Genomic DNA, 21,001 nt, shown 5'->3' on the forward strand with positions numbered 1-21,001 from the left:
GGGGTAATCAATGACAGGGGGGTAATCAATGACAGGGGGGTAATCAATGACAGGGGGGTGATCAGGGAGTCTATATGGGGTGATCAAGGGTGAATAAGGGGTTAATAAGTGACGGGGGGGGTGTAGTGTAGTGGTGCTTGGTGCAACATATTACTGAGCTACCTGTGTCCTCTGGTGGTCGATCCAAACAAAGGGGACCACCAGAGGACCAGGTAGCAGGTATATTAGACGCTGTTATCAAAACAGCGTCTGATATACCTTTCAGGGGTTAAAAAAAACACATCTCCAGCCTGCCAGCGAACGATCGCCGCTGGCAGGCTGGAGATCCACTCTCTCACCTTCCGTTCCTGTGAGCGCGCGCGCCTGTGTGCGCGCGTTCACAGGAAATCTCGGCTCACGCGAGATGACGCCAATCGGCGTTAGCGTAGCCTGGGGGAGCCGCCGCGATGACGCCTTTCGGCGTTACAGTTGCGGCAAGTGGTTAAAGTACACTTTAATGTTTTAAACATAAGTAAACAGCTGTGTGTGTTGTATTTTCCGTATTCTACTTATATGTCCAACTTTATCCTCTTTCGACCCTCCGCCATACATGGACGGAGGAAGTTCGATCTTTAAAGATGGCACCTGGAGCGGAGCAGGTGCCATAGTTGCCAATGCCTGTTTTAGAAATGTGTCGGCAGATAAGAACCATTTGGCCCATCTAGTCTGCCCAATATACTGAATACTATGAATAGCCCCTGGCCCTATCTTATATGAAGGATGGCCTTAAGCCTATCCCATGCATGCTTAAACTCCTTCACTGTATTTGCAGCTACCACTTCTGCAGGAAGGCTTTTCCATGCATCCACTACTCTCTCAGTAAAGTAATACTTCCTGATATTACTTTTAAACCCTTGCCCCTCTAATTTAAAACTATGTCCTCTTGTAGCAGTTTTTCTTCTTTTAAATATTCTCTCCTCTTTTACCTTGTTGATTCCCTTTATGTATTTAAAAGTTTCTATCATATCCCCTCTGTCTCGTCTTTCTTCCAATCTATACATGTTAAGGTCCTTTAACCTTTCCTGGTAAGTTTTATCCTGCAATCCATGTACTAGTTTAGTAGCTCTTCTCTGAACTCTCTCCAAAGTATCAATATCCTTCTGGAGATATGGTCTCCAGTACTGCGCACAATATTCCAAATGAGGTCTCACTAGTGCTCTGTAGAGCAGCATGAGCACCTCCCTCTTTCTACTGGTAATGCCTTTCCCTATACACCCAAGCATTCTGCTAGCATTTCCTGCTGCTCTATGACATTGTCTGCCTACCTTTTAAGTCTTCTGAAATAATGACCCCTAAATCCCTTTCCTCAGATACTGAGGTTAGGACTGTATCATTGATTTTATATTCTGCTCTTGGGTTTTTACGCCCCAGGTGCATTATCTTGCACTTATTAACATTTACACTTTAGTTGACAGATTTTTGACCATTCCTCTAGTTTTCCTAAATCCTTTTTTATTTGGTGTATCCCTCCAGGAACATCAACCCTGTTACAAATCTTTGTGTCATCAGCAAAAAGACACACCTTACCATCGAGGCTTTCTGCAATTTCGCTGATAAAGATATTAAACAATATGGGTCCTAGACAGTGGCGTAACTAGAGTGTTATGGGCCCCAGTGCAAACTTTGGATCGGGCCCCCCCTCTCCCCCCCCCATTTTTACAAAGAAACGGCAGATTTTCTTACTAATGGCTCTTTCCCGTGCTGCTAGTCCGCTGTGTGAATGAGAGCCAAGCCCCATTCCGGACAGCAGAGACACGGAGCAGTAACATGATTGATAATGCTCCGTGCCTCTCTGTGACCTTTTTACTACAAAATCACAGTGAGATAAAGTTGTCACCGTGATTTTGTAGCAAAACGATCATAGAGAGGCAAAGAGCATTATCAATCATGTTACTGCTCAGTGTCTCTGCTGTCCGGAGCAGGGCTTGGCTCTCTTTCACACAACAGATTAGCCACACGGGATCCGCTCGTGTTAAAGAGCCCTAAGCCCATGGCTACACTCACCCAGTCCTAATAAAATCTGGTCCTACCTCATCCAGGGTGTCGCTGGCGTCGGTGTGATGTCCGCTGGATCCAGAACAAGGTCCCTGTGGTGATAGAGAAAAAAAGAATAATCATATAAGGAAGGGATGGTGACTGCCTCTGTGAAACTACCAGTAGGGGGCGCTGTGCTGGCCCGGTAGACTGAGCTATGCCAATGTATAGCAGGGTAATTTAGGACATTTCCCCTAAGTGCAACCACACAGTACTAATGTCCACATTGTGGCCCCTCACAGTACTAACGCCCACCTTGTGGCCTTTCACAGTAATTAAGCCCACCTTGTGGTCCCTTCACAAAAGTTTGGTCCTTCTTGTGGCCCCTCACAGCAGTTATGGCCGCCTTTTTTCCTGTCACAGTAGTTATGCCCAGATATGTGCCCCTCACAGTAGTTATGCCCAGATATGTGCCCCCTCACAGTAGTTATGCCAGATATGTACCCCCTCACAGTAGTTATGCCAGATATGTACCCCCTCACAGTAGTTATGCCAGATATGTACCCCCTCACAGTAGTTATGCCCAGATATGTGCCCCTCACAGTGGATATGCCCAGATATGTGCCCGCTCACGATGGTTATGCCCAGATATGTGCCCGCTCACAGTAGTTCTGGCCAGATATGTGCCCCCTCACAGTGGATATGGCCAGATATGTGCCCCCTCACAGTGGATATGGCCAGATATGTGCCCCCTCACAGTGGATATGGCCAGATATGTGCCCCCTCACAGTGGATATGGCCAGATATGTGCCCCCTCACAGTAGTTATGCCAGATTATGTGCCCCTCACAGTAGTTATGACCAGATATCCTACAGTGGTTATGCCAGATTATGTGCCCCTCACATTAAATATGCCCACATATGTGCCCCTCACAGTGGTTATGCCAGATTATGTGCCCCCCCTCACAGTAGTTATGCCTTCATATGTGCCCTCTCATAGTTATGCCTTTATATGTGCTTCCCTCACAGTAGTTATGCCAGATATGTGCCCCCCTACAGTGGTTATGCCAGATTATGTGCCCCTCACATTAGATATGCCCACATATGTGCCCCTCAAGTGGTTATGCCAGATTATGGCCCCCCCCCCCCTCACAGTAGTTTATATATGTGCCCCCTCATAGTTATGCCTTTATTTGTGCCCCCCTCACAGTAGTTATGGCAGATTAGGTGCCCCCTCAGTAGAGATGCCCACTTTTGTGCCCCCTCACTCTAGTTGTGCCCATCAACCCCCCCCCCCTTCCCCTTTGCCCCCAGTCTGCAGTGTTAGGAAAAGAAAAAAAAAAAAGAATAAAAACACATACTTACCCTCTTCCCTGATGTTGCGCTGCCACACTCACATCGCACTGCTGGCTGTACTGAAGGCAGTTTCCCGGGCCTTCAGAGCTCCTCCCACAGCCAGCAGCGCGATGTGCGGCCAGCAGAGGGAGCGCTAGAGCTCCTGCTTCACTGATGATCTGGAGACAGCCCGGCAGTGACAAGAACTGCCGGGCCGAGTGTATGTGAATGAGTGCGCGCGTCCCCCCTCTTCATCCTCCCCCTCTCTGCGCAAAACCTCCCCCACCTTGCGTCATATTAAACATGTAATGGAGTGCCCTGACAGGGCCCGACATTGTCACTGTACTTCATGCCGGGCCCTGTCACAGCGCTTCATTACATGTTAGTACAGCGGGCCCCCTCCCCCCGCCGGGCCCGGTCGCAGTCGCACTCCCTGCGACCGCGATCGTTACGCCCCTGGTCCTAGAACAGATCCCTGAGGTACCCCACTGGTAACAAGACCATGGTCTGAATATACTCTATTGACTACAACCCTCTGTTGTCTGTCCCTCAGCCACTGCCTAATCCATTCAACAATATGGGAGTCCACGCCCAAAGACTGCAATTTATTGATAAGCCTTCTATGTGGGACAGTATCAAAAGCCTTACTAAAGTCTAGATAAGTGATGTCTACTGCACCTCTGCCATCTATTATTTTAGTCACCCAATCAAAAAAAATCAATAAGATTAGTTTGACATGATCTCCCTGAAGTAAACCCATGCTGTTTTTAATCTTTCAATCCATGGGATTTTAGATGTTCCACAATCCTCTCCTTAAGTATGGTTTCCATTAATTTCCCCACTATTGATGTCAGGCTTACTGGCCTATGGTTGCCTGAATTCTCCCTACTACCTTTCTTGTGAATGGGCACAACATTTGCTAATTTCCAATCTTCTGGGACGACTTCTGTTGCCAGTGATTGGTTAAATAAATCTGTTAGTGGTTTTGCTAGTTCACCGCTGAGCTCTTTTAATAGCTTTGGGTGTATCCCATCAGGCCCCTGTGACTTATTTGTATTAATTTTAGACAGCTGACTTAGAACCTCTTCCTCTGTAAAGACACATGCATCAAAGATTCATTAGTCTTCTTTCCTAACTGAGGTCCTTTTCCTTCATTTTCCTTTGTAAAAACTGAACAGAAGTATTCATTGAGGCAGTCAGCTAGTTCTTTATCTTCTTCCATATAACTTCCTTTTGTTTTTAATTTTGTAATTCCTTGTTTTAGTTTCCTTTTTTCATTTATGTATCTGAAGAATGCCTTATCGCCTTTTTTTCACTGACTGAGCTAATTTCTCTTCTGCCTGTGCTTTAGAAGCTCTTATAACTTGTTTGGCCTCTCTCTGCCTAATCTTATAAATTTGCCTGTCATCCTCCGTTTGCCTGTCATTCCTAAATGCTATCTTTTTGTTTTTTAATGATTTTGGCCACTTCTGCTGAGTACCACAGTGGTCGCTTCCTTTTTTTGCTTTTACTGACAAGCCTAATGCAATTTTCTGTTGCCTTCAATAGTGCCACTTTTAAGTAGTCCCATTTCTCCTGGACTCCAATGAAACTGTTCCAATCTGATAGGGACTCGTATACCACTAATCTAATTTTAGAAAAGTCAGTTTTTCTAAAATCTAAAACTTTTGTTTTTGTGTGGTGTGATTCAGTCACTGTACTTATAGTAAACCACACTGACTGGTGATCACTAGATCCCAAGCTTTCCCCTACAGTAATATCAGATACAAAATTCCCATTTGTGAATACTAAATCTAAAATGGCCTCCTTCCGGGTTGGCTCCTAAACTACTTGCTGTAGAGATAATCCCAGTAGAGAATTTAGAATATCTGCACTCCTGGCAGAACTAGGTATTTTGGTTTTCCAGTTTACATCAAGAAGATTGAAGTTTCCATAATGATAACTTCCCCCTTCAATGTCATTTTAGCTATTTCCTCAACTAGTAGATCAACTAATTTTTTTGACTTGGATAGGTGGTCTATATATCACACCTACACGAGTCACTTATGATTATCAAGCTGCAAGGTAACCCAAACTGACTCTAAATTGTTCTCGCTAACTTGTATCAGTCATTACTCCCATTGAACCACGTCTCAGTAACAGCCACTACATCTATATTCTCAGATGCCATTATAGCCTCAAGTTCATTGATCTTATTCCCTAAACTGCGAGCATTTGTAGACAAGAATCTCAGCTTGTCGTTTCTTAACCTTTGTGCAACTGGCATCTTCTGGCATTGTTCGGGGGGCAGTTGGACTGCTGGATTATCACTCTTTTGCCCCCCTTTCCTAGTATTTGCTCCTTAGCAAATACTTGGAACTATTCACCAAGGACATTCGTTTCCTTGAGAGAAAGATGCAAACCATCTTTCTTGTACAGTTCTTTTCCATTCCAACAAGAGCTAACATGAGACACAAAGCCAAACCCTTGGTTCAGACACCATTCACCAAGCCATACATTGAATTCCTTAATGCGCATCTTCCTGTCATGCTGAAGGTTATGCACAGGCAAAACTGCAGAGAATGAAACAGTTGATGCAACCTCCCATATATCCTTTCCAAGTGTGTGAAAAGCTTCTTTCACCTTTGAAACCTCATTGCAAGCCAGATCATTTGTCCCAAGATGGACAATACCATCCACCTCCCTTTCCTGCTTTGCTTGCCTAACAATATTAAAGGGTTTCTACCACTTCGTTTTCACATAATCAGCTTTCAGACACTAGCGATCCGCTAGTGTCTGCTCTAACAAACAATCCTAATATAATAGCTTTTGGGGCAGCCGTTTCTCTAAAAAAAGAACTTTTATTGATATGCTAATGAGCCTCTAGGTGCTATGGGGGCGTCATTAGCACCTAGAGGCTCAGTCTACCTTCACAAAATGCCGCCGCCCAGCGCGTCCCTCCAGCCCGCCCATCTCCTCCGGAATGCGATCCTCCCTGTGAGCGTATGTATTCGGCGCATGCGCCGTGAATGTCTGACTGCTTCCCTGCTCAGACATCTCCACTGCGCCTGCGCCGATGACGTCATAGTGCTCCGAGGAACAGGCGCAGTGGAGATGTCTGTGCAGAAAGCGGTCAGACATTCACTGCGCATGCGCCGAATACATACGCTCACAGGGAGGATCGGCGGGCTGGAGGGACGCGCTGGGCGGCAGCATTTTGTGAAGGTAGACCGAGCCTCTAGGACAGGCATGCTCAACCTGCGGCCCTCCAGCTGTTGTAAAACTACAACTTCCACAATGCCCTGCTGTAGGATGATAGCTGTAGGCTGTTCAGGCATGCTGGGAGTTGTAGTTTTACAACAGCTGGAGGGCCGCACGTTGAGCATGCCTGCTCTAGGTGCTAATGACGCCCCCATAGCACCTAGAGGCTCATTAGCATATCAATATAAGTTCTTTTTTTAGCGAAACGGCTGCCCCAAAAGCTATTATATTAGGATTGTTTGTTAGAGCAGACACTAGCGGATCGCTAGTGTCTGAAAGCTAATTATGTGAAAACGAAGTGGTAGAAACCCTTTAAGGATCCGTCGTCTATCCCTGCTAGCGGTAGCACCAGGGAGACATCCCACAACACCATTCTCCTCAAACTTCACACCTCTTATGATGGAATCGCCCACCAACAGCTGCTTACTATCAGTCCTCACTTTCTCCTTTTTGTCTTTGGCTGCAGTCTTGCATACTTTAGGCATGGGAGATGATTGTTCCTCATCCATTGTGCTTGAGCCATCCTCCATGTTGCTCTTGCACTCTGAAAGTGCTGCAAATGAATTATGGAGAGCCACAGACTGTGGGACATGTCTTCTATCCACAACTCTCAGTCTACCAGAACCTGCAGTAACCCATCTTCCATTTCTAGGGGGCCTCTGTGGCAGTGGCATTGCAACGTTCTCAGCCTGAGTTTGTTTGTTTAACGGTTAATTTACAAATCTCAGATTTCAAAAATGCGCTTTCCTGCTGCATTATGGAGAGCTGTCTACAGATCAGACAGTATCCAAACCTCCGAAGAGTGGAACCTGAAATAAAAGCACAACAATTCCTGCACAGAACCAGGTCTGCCATTGTAAAGAGGGGAAAGATTTTAAACAAACAAATATTACTTGTTTAGATTGTATCCACCTCCAGATTACCTCCTGAATATCTCCAATGCACTTATAAAATCAGCACTTGGAAAATTCAGCAAGCTATAATTAGGCAAGCTAATACCTTGTTGCTATATATACACACACACTCCCACAAAAACTCCTCCCCCAACAGCAATTTAACACCTTACTCGCCTATGCTCATTTGCAATCAGACAATAGTGACAACCTGTCTAACAAATTCCTTACCTGTTTTGAAACAGTGTCTGAGTATCCACCAGAAACACCACTGAAGTTCTGCTACAGTGGAAAAGCTCTGAGTTAGACTAAGTTAGTCTCCTGAATATCTCCAATGCACTTATAAAATCAGCACTTGGAAAATTCAGCAAGCTATAATTAGGCAAGCTAATACTATGTTGCTATATATACACACATATTACTCAGCAGACACTCAGAGCTAATGTCTGTGATCCCTCCTAAAGGCATCGAGCCTACCACAGTGACAGTCCTTATGGTGCCCTGCCTGTGGCAGGGCTCTATCGGAACATAGACTGTAGTGGTAATTCATTGCAGTCTATGGCCAAAGCGATCTAATGATTGCATGTTCAAGCCACTCAAAAAAAGTGTGTAATTAAGTAAAAAAAAAGTTTTAAAAAATATTTTTAAAATCTATGATTCAAATCATCTTACTTTCCCCACAATAAAAATAGGTATTAAAAATAAAGATAATTTGCACCAACATGTCCCAAAACGCCCCTACTATTAAAATATACTTATACTTATCCTGCATGGCGAAAACTTTAGCTGAAAGTAATCAAAATGTCCAATTTACAATTTTTTTTTGTCACTTCGACTCAAAAAAATTCAATAAAAAGTGATCAAGAAGTAATACACACTACAAAATGGTAACAGGTTGCCCCTAAAAAAAATCCTTTCCTCACAGAGCTCCGAAGGTGTAACTATAAAAAAAATTATGGGGGTTAGAGTAAGGCAATGCAAAGTTATTCTTTTAATTATTAAAACACAGGAAAAACTATAAAAAAAAAATAATTGGTATAGCTGTAATCAGTATGATTACAGCTATACCAATTATTTTTTTTTTATAGAAGAATGAAGGTAGTTTATGGTTGTATAAAATTTGCTGTAATTTGTGTACAATATCTTTTCAACTTTTTTTTGTTCAGATGATCTCACTCAGCACATTCGAACAAAGCACATAGAGGCGTCAACAGGAAAACCACCACTGCTCCAACTTTGTGAATTTTGTGGCCAAGCCGTGAAGCATTACAAGAGCCACAAAATCTTTTGCAGGTACTGTAGAATTATCTATACTCAGACTCATTAAAGTGTGGCGGTATTAAAAAGTTTTAATATTTAGTTGTATTTGTTTTAAGTGCCATTAATTCCATGGATCTGTACATCTAAAAAGGCTATACGTACATAATATTAAACAATACAGGTACAGGTATAATAAACATGAAATCATTAACAGACTGATACAGTGGAAGAGAGGAGCCTGCCCACGAGGGCTTAAAATCTACAATAATATTAATGTTAACTGGTCACCTCTACTGAAAATGTATGCCTGAACCTGATGCCATCACCCAACAGTAATCCCCACTCTGAATGCACAGGCTCATGCAAAGTTATCTGCACCACTCTATTTAGTACAAAAGTATGAAAAATAAGTAGTTTTTTCATTTTGTGTCACCCCTATGGATAGTAAGACCTTGCGAGCAGGACCCTCAGTCTAAGGGTCCATTCACACGTCCGTTTTTTCTTTCCTGATCTGTTCCGTTTTTTGCGGAACAGATCTGGACCCATTCATTTTCAATGGGTCCTGGAAAAAAACGGACAGCACAATGTGTGCTGTCCGTTTCCGTTGTTCCGTTCCGCATGTCCGTTTAAATATAAAACATGTCCTATTCTTTTCCGCAAAATTCGGATCCTGGTACAATACAAAGTCAATGGATCCGCAAAAAACGGAAGACATTCGGATGTCATTATGTATGTCATCCGTTTTATGCGGATTCCGTTCCTGGAAATTACATTTTAATAATTTTTTTTTTTTTTTAAAAGAAATCCAAACAACTTTTTATTTGCTTATTGAAATTTATACATGTTTCCATTTTTTGCGGATCCGCAAAAAACGGATGACATACGGAAACATTTTCAGGAACAACGGATCCGCAAAAAACGGACCGAAAATCGGGATATCGAAAAATACTGACGTGTGAATGTAGCCTAAGGCTGAGTTCACACGGGCGAGATTTCCGCGCGGGTGCAATGCAGGAGGTGAACGCATTGCACCCGCACTGAATCCGGACCCATTCATTTCTATGGGGCTGTGCACATGAGCTGTGATTTTCACGCATCACTTAAGTGTTGCGTGAAAATCGCAGCATGCTCTATATTGTGCGTTTATCACGCAACGCAGGCCCCATAGAAGTGAATTGGGCTGAGTGAAGATCGCAAGCATCCGCAAGCAAGTGCGGATGCGGTGCGATTTTCACGCACGGTTGCTAGGAGACTATCGGGATGGAGACCCGATCATTATTATTTTCCCTTATAACATGGTTATAAGGGAAAATAATAGCATTCTTAATACAGAATGCATAGTACAATAGCGCTGGAGGGGTTAAAAAAAATTTTTTTAAAAATTAAACTCGCCTTAATCCACTTGTTCACGCAGCCGGCATCTCTTCTGTCTTCTTTGCTGTGTACAGGAAAAGGACCTGTGGTGACGTCACTCTGGTCATCACATGGTCCATCACATGATCTTTTACCATGGTGATGGACCATGTGATGACTGGAGTGACATCACCACAGGTCCTTTTCCTGTACACAGCAAAGAAGACGACAGAAGAGATGGCTTAAGGGATTAAGGGGAGTTAAATTTTAATTTTTTTTTAACCCCTCCAGCGCTATTGTACTATGCATTCTGTATTAAGAATGCTATTATTTTCCCTTATAACCATGTTATAAGGGAAAATAATACAATCTACACAACCCCGATCCCAAACCCGAACTTCTGTGAAGAAGTTCGGGTTTGGGTACCAAACATGCCGATTTTTCTCACGCATGTGCAAAATGCATTACAATGTTTTGCACTCGCGCGGAAAAATCGCGCATGTTCCCGCAACGCACCCGCACCTTTTCCCGCAACGCCCGTGTGAACCCAGCCTAAGTGTTACAATTGTATATTAGCCTGTAATTCTTTGATGTCTAATTAGTTTTGTTACATATACCCTCTAAATTGTAAAGTGCTCTGGAACTATATAAATTATTATTTTTTAACCCATTCCCCACCGTTGTCGTACATGTACTGCAGAAGTCAGTTCTTTAAATACGGTGCCCACTCGCAAGCGCAGCAGGTGCTGTTTTAATATGGTGATACGAAGAAAAATTGCAAAGATGCAAAGTTTAGATTTTTTTTCAGGATTAAAACACAAGAAAAGCTATATAAATGTGGTATCGCTGTAATAATACTGCCCCATTAAATTAAGGTAACAGGTCAGTGTTACCGCATAGGGAACGCTGTCATAACAAAAGCCATAAAACTGTGTCGGAATTGTTCTATTTTTTTTTATTTTTTTTTTTAAATCTGCCCCATTTGGGATTTTGTTCCGGCTTTTCACTACATTGAATGCAACAGTAAGTGGTGTCATTAGAAAGTACAACTTGTCCCGCAAAAAAAACAAGCCTTCATAGGGGTATGTGAATGGAAAAATAAAAAAGTTAGGGCTCCAGGTACATAGGGGGTGAAAAACAAAAACAGAAGAAATTGGAACTGGGGCTGAATGAGTGAAAGGAGTTTCCTTCAGTGGCCTGTCCTTAAAGGGTTGACCAATTTCCCATGACATTTGTTTTTTTTAAATGCCATACACATTCATGTATGCTCCATACGAGAATACATGACTATATACTATTTTCCAGATTTCCTAATTAAGGCTCCCAACTGCCCCGGTATCAGTGAAGTAAACATACTCTATCGTCCTATGCATCCATGGGCTTCAAGATGGCAGTGCTGCCTCCTCTGGCTATTCCTGGGTACCTGTAATTCAGCGCAGGTACCTAGAAACAGCTCAAGGAAGTGGCGCCACAATCTTTCAGCAAATGGATGCCGAGGTTTACTTGTAAGTATGTTTACTCCACTGATACTAGGGAAGCAAAGGGCCTTCATTAGGACAGCGGGGGGGGATAGTATACAGTCATGAATGCTTGTATTAAGTATAGATGACTGTTTGGCATTTTGAGAAATGCCATGGGAAATGGGCCTACCCTGTAATAATAGTCCATTGAAGCTTGATCAATGGGGTCCAACACCTGGTAGTCTTCCAATCAGCAAAAGAAGGGTTTATGAAGAGTGCAGAATCTGCAGATTTTATCAATGATATATCAAACATAAGTTGTAAGATGGGCACTTAAAACTGCCCATGACATTTTACCAAAAATGCATCTTATTATGTAAATGTATATTATTGTATGAATTGCTAGTTTTTTTTACTGTCATTTATTTTTCCCTTATGCCAACCTGCTTTACAGTGGAGTGAAGAAATTTAAGTGTGACTTTTGTGTACAGTCTTTCCATCGGATCTCAGAGTTAAAACGGCACACATGGACACATACCGGAGAACTTCCATATCGCTGTAAAGTAAGTAAGCCAAATGGTAAATGTTGACAAAATTCTGTGCCATTACTTTCATAATATATCTTTCGTAGCGCCCCTGCATAAACATATGTACTTCAGTACTGGGTGCCAGAAGGGGCACCAAGAGGCCAGGTTCACCGTTACCAAAAATATTTAGTTACATGGCTAGGGCCGAAAAATCTTGTTAAGGCTACTTTCACACTAGCGTTCGGGTGTCCGCTCGTGCGCACCGTTTGAAGGGGCTCACGAGCGGCCCCGAACGCATCCGTCTGGCCCCAATGCATTCTCAGTGGAGGCGGATCCACTGAGAATGCATCCGCCTGCCAGCGTTCAGCCTCCGCTCCGCTCAGTGAGCGGACACCTGAACGCTGCTTGCAGCGTTCGGGTGTCCGCCTGGCCGTGCGGAGGCGAGCGGATCCGTCCAGACTTACAATGTAAGTCAATGGGGGCGGATCCGCTTGAAGATGACACCATATGGCTCAATCTTCAAGCGGATCCGTTCCCCATTGACTTACAATGTAAAGTCTGAACGGATCCGCTCAGACAACTTTCACACTTAGCAAATTTTCTAAGTTTTAATGCAGACGCATCCGTTCTGAACGGATGCGAACGTCTGCATTATCGGAGCGGATCCGTCTGATGAAACATCAGACGGATCCGCTCCGAACGCAAGTGTGAAAGTAGCCTAAAAGAGAAACAAACCAGGACTCTGCAGACTGCTTTGTAGCTATTAGACGGAATTCCCAAAGTGTAATCCATAACCCACATATGTATCTCAAAGTGCCAACTCAGAAATTTAATCCGACTACTACAGTCCAATCTAGTATATCTTTCCTGTACTTTATCATTTAGCTGTAATAGCCGGCCTACATTCAGTGCGCTGCCTGTGCTGTTCATAGCGCGCCCTGCACTGATTAATTGCAGGAAAAGTCTAAGGCAGGTTGGTACGCCATAGACTTTTTCCAGTGTTTGGGTGCCCACAGAGAGGGCTTTGAGTGCCGCCTCTAGCACCCGTGCCATAGGTTCGCCACCACTGTACTAGGGTATAGCCGTATAGCAGGCCGTTACTATAAAAAAAAATATTATATATTGGCATTAAAAAGTTTCTCCTTTGTGAACCTACAGTTTAAATAATGGCTTTAGTTCCCCTAAAAATCTGACCTAGTCAGTGGATATCATACATATCTTGCTATTTGTTATATTTTTTTATTGCAGATCTGTGGGAAGGGATGTAGACATCCAAGTAACATGAAGAAGCACATTCGTACTGTTCACAAAGCAGATATGCGGGTGCAAATCAACAGAGAGCATGCATCTCCAAGATTCTTCAAGAACAGGAGGCCAGCAGCTAAATTTTCAGGGCATGTGCTCCCACAGGTTCTTCCTTCTAATCACTCATTGCCAGTTCCTGCCTCTACTGGGGATCACAACATCCAGACAGACTCCTCCGTATCTCCAGTATCACTTTCCTACATCTCCATCTTTACAGGTGATGAAACTGCAACCAGTGATTTTTCTCTGCGTAATTCACAGAACACGTCCCCTCAGACTGCTAGGTCTTAGTAATGGCAACTTCATTACTATTGTTCCTGTTTTATGTCTACTAAAAATATTGATTTCTGAGGACATTTTATTCCATTCATTATTCCAGGGCATTATCCAACACCTTGTGCTGCATACTGTGGGAGGAAATCTGGGACTTCTGTTATGATCGTGGGAAAGGATATTGTCAAAGAATATGTTCACTGCTGAACAGCATTTTATAGTTTATTTATTGATGGAATCTATATGGTAATCGTGTTAATATTGCATTTCTTGCAGTATCAAGTCTTACCTTGAGTCATACTCCAGAGCTGTATTCACAATTCTGCAGTTGCAAATATTTAAGATCAGTTATGCAATTTGCTGAGTTAGCAAAGTGCTTTACTCTAAGTATTAGCATAAAGATGACGTTTCCTACAGTACAAGCTTGGTGCAGACATGGAAATTCAGAATTACAGTATATACTGTACTTGTTTACATCTAGAGATAAGCAAATCGATTAGTCTCATCAGGAGTTCTTCACCTGCTGCTGAACATGCTTCCTATGCCACTTGATTGACTTGCCTGACCCTAAGAATCTTGCGTCTGCGCTGCTGCTTTGAATGACTGCACAAGCGCATAGGCTCTGCTTCTGCTCCTGGAACAGCAGAAGCAGAGGAAAGAAACTTGGCAGTCATGGTCGGAAGAGGGAGAGGCCACAAGTCTCATCGGACTAGACTCCCCTTGCACCACTAGCGCAAACTGCAAGGATCGCCCGGTCAGTACTGATAAAGTACTGAATGTTAGTCCAGAGGTGGCAGCCTGCTGGAATCAGTGGGTCTGTCACTATACCCTGCTGCCCTCAGTGTCTATAAAATGAAACACCCCCTTTGCAATTTTTATGTTTCGTTGTGTAACATTATACTACAGTGAATATAATAAGACTTTTTAACACCAATCAACAGGAATAGATTCTTTATTGTTGTAGTGAAACTACAGTTGCATCAAAAAGTAAGTGAACCCTTTAGAATTATCTGGATTTCTGCATTGATCACTAATAAATATATCCTGGTTGTTATCGAAGTCAAAATTTTAGACAAACACAATCTAACTAAACTGTTCATATCTCCTTGATCACGTCCCCAGTGCAGGGAGAAAAAGCAAACCCTTGAATTTAATAACCTCTAGACCCCCTTTAGCAGAAATCAACTCCACCGAATATTTCCCATAGCTACAAATAAGATTTGTACAACATGGAGGAGTAAATGTATTCATCAATATTTCTGGGTACCTTGCATACACTGCTCTCTTAAGGTCATGCCAGAGCATCTCAATAGGGTTAAAGGGTTTGTCGGGGTTCAGAGCTGAACCCGGACATACCCATAATTTCACCCAGGCAGCCCTCTGATGTTAGCATCGGAGCGTCTCATGCTCCGATGCGCTCCCTTGCCCTGGGCTAGATCGCGCAGGCTAAGGGTTCTTTTGTTTACAATAACACACTGCCGGGTGGAAACTTCCGCCCGGTAGTGTGTTCGGTGACGTCACCGGCTCTGATGGGCGTGCTTTAGCGCTGCCCTAGCCGTTTTACTGGCTAGGGCAGCGCTAAAGCCCGCCCATCAGTGCCGGTAATGTCACCGGGCTTCCTGGCGGCCCCATGGGGGAACCCGGTTCATCACCGGAACCCCTGAAAATGCCTAATGCCTCAAACCATGATTCAAACCATAATTCTCTCTTCATCATGCTTCATAGTTGGGATGTGGTTTTGGTCTTGGTGTACACAGCGAAGCTAGCAACTGCTCTGAACATTGCCTTTACCAACATTTACACTACAACTACTCAAACACGTGAAACACCTCAACGGCATGTTAACCCCTTAATGACCACCAATACTTAGACATCTTTTTATAGCAGTGGCTGGAAAAAATATTTTTTAATGGAAGACTAAGAAACCTCTGAGTATTTGGTATCATTAAACTATACAATTATCATGTTATTTATAGCACACTGTGAACATTGTAAAAAAAAATGTCAAAATGGCTGTTTTTGCTAATTCACCACCCCAAAAAAAACTGAATTAAGTGATCGAAAAGTCTCATGTATCCCAAAATAGTACTAATTTATGTAGATAATGTAGAAAGAAAAAAGGTTTGGGTCTTGGAGTGTGGTGATGCAAAAACATATTTTTCTGATCTCTCCAGTCCAGAGAGATGGTGCAATGCATCCAGACAATTCACAGCACAAGTCCAAAAATTGGTTTGATCCTTTCAAAGGGACCTCACTGAAAAAGGTATCTGTCAGATTGGGAACATTCTGGTTAGACAGCTGTTTCCTTACTGTTTGGAGAAGAAAATTGGTCACAGAAGATATTGGACTTGAAGGGAAATGGCCTCAAAGGGGTGTTCTTCTGGGGAGGTTTCACTGTATATAAGGAATCGGCACAGAATGAGGTTAAAAAAATGGTGTTGAAGTGAGAACATTCATTTTACGTTCTGTTGTATTAATGGTGCCAGTGGTTATGAATAGAGATGAGCGAATTTCCGGTTATGAAATTCGTTTGCGATTAGTTAACTGGTAAAAGGTGAATTGCGTTATTGATTCCGTTACTACGTTATGCAGGACAGTCCTCTCCTGCATAATGTAAATGGGATGGATCCGTTATGCAGCCCATAGACTTCTATTATGACGGAATGAATAACGTTATGCATTCCATCATGCAATTGCGTTATGGTCCGTGGTAACGGAATCCATAACGCAATTTACCTTTTACCAGTAAACTAATCGCAAACAAATTTCATAACCTGAAATTCGCTCGTCTCTAGTTATGAACCGAAAAGTTGTTGTACAGTATTTCTTGTATTTTTGCACTTGGCGTACAGATCTTGGGCAGCAGTTATGTAATATCATGATTTAGTTCAACATATTGGCTGAACGTAAATATGCTTAAAGGGGTTTTGCAAGAATGGGGAGATGGTGGGTTTTGTTAAGGGAAGTTTAATTACTAGCTTTCCAGTCCTGGCTCCTGGCTCCTTCTCCTCTCGGCCTGCAATGCTCCGCTGGGCTCCCTAGCTGAAAACATCTGGTTTGACGTCGCCTACAGCCAATCGCTGGTCGCGGCAGTGACCAGATCTCCTTGTATCATATGACCATTTGTCATGCATTGGTTTAGAGCCGGGAAGCAGGTAAGGCTACTTTCACACTAGCGTTTTTGCTGGATGCGGCAGGGTCCAGCAAAAACGCTTCTGTTACTGATTATACAACTATCTGCATCCGTTATGAACAGATCCAGTTATTTTATCTTTAACATACCCAAGACGGATCCGTCATTAACTCCATTGAAAGTCAATGGGGGACGGATCGGTTTTCTATTGTGGCAGAGAAAACGGATCCGTCCCCGTTGACTTGCATTGGGGGTCATGCCGGATCCGTCTTGCTCCGCATCCCAGGACGGAAAGCAAAATACAACATGTTGCGGTTTGCTCTCTACTCTGGGAACGCAACTAAACTGAACGGAATGCATTTTGGAGTATTCCGTTCAGTTCAGTTTCGTCCCCATTGACAATAAATGGGGACAAAACTGAAGCGTTTTTTTTCCGGTATTGAGCCCCTATGACGGAACTCAATACCGTAAAACTTAAACGCTAGTGTGAAAGTACCCTAAGTAAGCTTCCCTTTACAGGTTCGGCCAAGTGTGTGTGTAGGAAGGGAGTTGCCAAAACCCCTCATTCTTGCACAACCTCTTTAAAGGGTTGTCTGGGCCCTGAAAAAAATATAGGATGCCTGGGCGACTTAAAAAACAAACCAAAAAAAAACAAAAACACACCTGCTGGAGTCATGTCAGCTTCTGCACGAACTAGCATGGATCTGTGTAAAAATCTCACATGAACATTAAAGTTCCATAGATATTTAGAATTCTACAAACAAAAAGAAGGCCAGCAGCACACCAAGGTTTTCAACAAATTGTGAAGTTTATTCCTCCAGAGTCAGCAGCGACGTTTCAACAGCTTGTTGCTGTCTTTCTCAAGCTATGTGAAAGACAGCAACAAGCTGTTGAAACGTCGCTGCTGACTCTGGAGGAATAAACTTCACAATTTGTTGAAAACCTTGGTGTGCTGCTGGCCTTCTTTTTGTTTGTATACTACATTGGATCTCGGTGCTGATTCACACTGGCCTGACTTTGCACCCGCCATTGACAGAGTGCTGCATCCTCATTTTTTCATATTCTATTTAGAATTCTAGATAACCATATGGATAACCGGTCAGTAATTTTTCCATTTTTCGTTTGTTTTGTTTTACCTTCCAGGAGCCATAACTTTTTTATGTTTCTGTTCACATAGCCATATGAGGATTTGTTTTTGACCAGCCAAGTTTTACTTTTTAATGTCACCATTTAATTTTGCGCGTAATAGTAACCTGGAAAAAAAAACTCTAAATGGGGTGGAATTAGAAGAAAAAAAGCAATTACATCATTGTTTTATGGGTTTACTTTTTGCAGCATTGCCTGTTCAGTAAAAATGACATTTTAACTTTATTCTGAAGGGTAGTACTACAATGATGTCACACTTTAAGGCTAAGTCTACACGACGATATTTGTGGCGCGACATTTTGTTGCACCAATATCGCGCGACAATTTTTATAATGATAGTCTATGGTGTCACACGCAACTGTCGCAGTGCGACACCATAGACTATTGTTATAAAAATTGTCGCGCAACAAATGTTGCAGTGTAGTTGTGCCCTATCTGTCGCGCGACACATGTCGTCGTGTAGACCAAGCCTTATAGTTTTTCTTGTGTTTTAATGCTTTTAAAAAAAACAACTTTTAAATGTTGTTCTTGCATTTCCATATTCTGACATTCTGACCACCATAACGTTTTTATATTTACATCTTTGGAGCTGTGTGAGGGCTAAATGTTTTTGTGGAGGCCTTCTATATTTTTCATTGATACCATTTTGGGTTGTGTGTGACTCTGATCACTTTTTATTCACTTTTTTGGTGGGAGGTGAAGCATTCAAAAAACAGCGAATTGGCCATTTTTATTTTTATTCCTGTTACATCATTCACCATTCTGGCATTTTTGGACATGGCAATACCAATGATCTTTATATTTGTAAATATTTTAACTTTTTATTACCTTTTATTTTTAGTTCCAATATTATGGTTTAATAGGAACTTTGCTATGACAGGCCTTGGGGAGGGGACAACTAGTAAATGACCATGCTTATATCTACAACTCCCACAATGCCCTGCTGTAGGCTGATAGCTGTAGGCTGATCAGGCATGCTGGGAGTTGTAGTTTTGCAACAGCTGGAGGGCCGCTGGTTGAGCATGCCTGGTTTAAAGAGTACCAGCAGAAAATGTTGATTAAATATAGTGCAGTTAGAAATTGTATGCCTTAGGCTGGGTTCAGACTAGCGCTTCAATCTCTCTTCTGCTCCATAGTAGAGTAACAAAAATTTCCTTTAGAAAATCTGACATTACATGAATAACTGCATTGATTTCTACTAAAACATGGTCTCGTAGTTATGTCACAATTATAGACAAACACAATCTAACTAAACTAATGACACACGAGCAGTTTTACCATCCATGTCTTTTACTGAGCACATTGAGCAAACCTCTCCAATGACCAAACGTGAATTTAATATCCTGTAGGACCCGTTTAAGAAGCTGGAGCCTCCACCAGACATTTCCTGCAGCTGCAAATAGGATTTGTACGTAATTGAAGTGGAATTATGGACCATTCCTCCCTGCAAATGTATTTAAGTTCATCAGTATGAAATTAATACATAGTGTAAATGTTTGTATTTTACTCATCAGTGGTAACTATTTTAACTATGGCTAAAATAATCATATTTTCTAACTATTATGTGTGATGTTAAATTTACAGTGTTTTTGATAACACTTTGAAATAATTTATAGTGTTTGTGTTCTTTCTGGTCAAAACTGCCATGGTGATTGCATATCTGATTTTTAAAACTATTTTAATCATCTTGCCTCAGTCTAGATTGTTGCTTTGTATTATTGAAAATGGAAGTGTTACATGTGCTTTTGTACAGTATGTTGTACTATAAATGGGGATCACTCAGTTTTCTTCATACATAAAACTAAGTGAATTGTGTTTGGCATTCACAGATTTGATAAAAGTATTCATCCCCTTGGACAATTCTGTGTTTTATTGTATAACATTGAGTAACCGTGCATTTAAAGGATAGGTGATACATTTATGAACACTGGGGGTCCGACTGCAAGGATCCCCACTGTTCACGTGACTGGGGGTAGTGTATCCCCTATTTGCATTGAACAGTGGTGACGCTTGCATGTTAACATACCATTCAGTCTCAGTTCAGAATTGATAAAGCTGGCAGATAGCATTGGCTATCTGTCAGGTCCATGGACAGTGAATGCAGCAGTAGTGCACATGCATTACCACTGCTTCGATCAAACGGGGAACCCTCATCCTGTAATTGGACTTAGTCACACTCGTCAACAGAAAACTGCTCTGTATTGTATAACTAAAAGGAAATTCCTACAGATTACAATTATTAATGCAAATAATTGAATGTATAACTTAGTCCCCATTACTTTCTCACCATTTTCAGTCTGTGGACCAGTACCAGGCCGTGGATCATCTTGTACTGGTCCGTGGGGAACACCGGAGTTGAACGGCAGGGACGAGAACTATTGGCTTCTGTGCCCCTCCATTTACCCTTATAGGCTGAAGGCCACTAGGCCTGAGGCCTATAATGCAGTGCTAAGGTGCAGGATGGTCGCAATGACATCATCGCGACCTGCTGCGCCGGGTATCTGGTGGCATGATAACATTGTCACGCTGCCTTTGACAATGATGTTCGCGACTGTCTGTACCATAATGCAGGCGGAAGAGGCCTGCATCACAGACAGCTGGAGAGAGGTATTTATTTTATTTTTTGTGAACTAGTGTGGGCACTACGGGGGAGGGGTTGGTGCATTATTTACTGGGGGGAGGGGCTACATTTAAAGAGACCACTACTTGGAAGCGCTATATTTATAGAGGCCACTACTAGAGGGTCCACTATTTGGGAGAACTATATTTAAAGAGGCCACTACTAGGAGGCATTATATGGAAAGAGGCCACTATTGGGGGGGCACTATATGTAAAGAGGCCACTACTGGGGGGCATTATATATGAAGAGGCCGTTGCTAGGGGCATTATATGTAAAGATGGCACTACTGGGGGGCATTATATGTACTGGGCCATAAATGGGGATGATTACTAAGGGGCATAAAAAGAGGCATTAATACTAAATAGGTGTGTTCAATTATGCAGAAACAAGTATTCAGGAGGTGTCATCAGAGTCATCTGTGCAGGACTGAGGAAAAAAAAGGGA

General features: G+C 42.6%; 1 protein-coding gene across 3 annotated transcripts in view; it reads left to right on the forward strand.

Annotated features, from left to right (window-relative positions):
- The window catches only part of LOC120989325 (myoneurin-like), a 72,359-nt gene extending 52,571 nt beyond the window's left edge, over positions 1-19,788 (forward strand). The window contains exons 4-7 of one of the 3 annotated variants that reach the window (XM_040417361.1): positions 8,647-8,773; positions 12,008-12,116; positions 13,329-13,602; positions 19,287-19,788. In XM_040417361.1, coding sequence (XP_040273295.1) covers positions 8,647-8,773; positions 12,008-12,116; positions 13,329-13,602; positions 19,287-19,297 — 521 coding nt within the window. In that variant the 3' untranslated portion in view covers positions 19,298-19,788. Of the gene's footprint in view, positions 1-8,646; positions 8,774-12,007; positions 12,117-13,328; positions 14,751-19,286 lie in introns of those variants that run through there. The other 2 variants (XM_040417359.1, XM_040417360.1) reach the window with 2 other exon arrangements.
- Positions 19,789-21,001: the final 1,213 nt, after the last annotated feature.

The sequence above is a fragment of the Bufo bufo genome, chromosome 2 (assembly GCF_905171765.1).
Source record: "Bufo bufo chromosome 2, aBufBuf1.1, whole genome shotgun sequence".
Taxonomy (NCBI): Eukaryota; Metazoa; Chordata; class Amphibia; order Anura; family Bufonidae; genus Bufo; species Bufo bufo.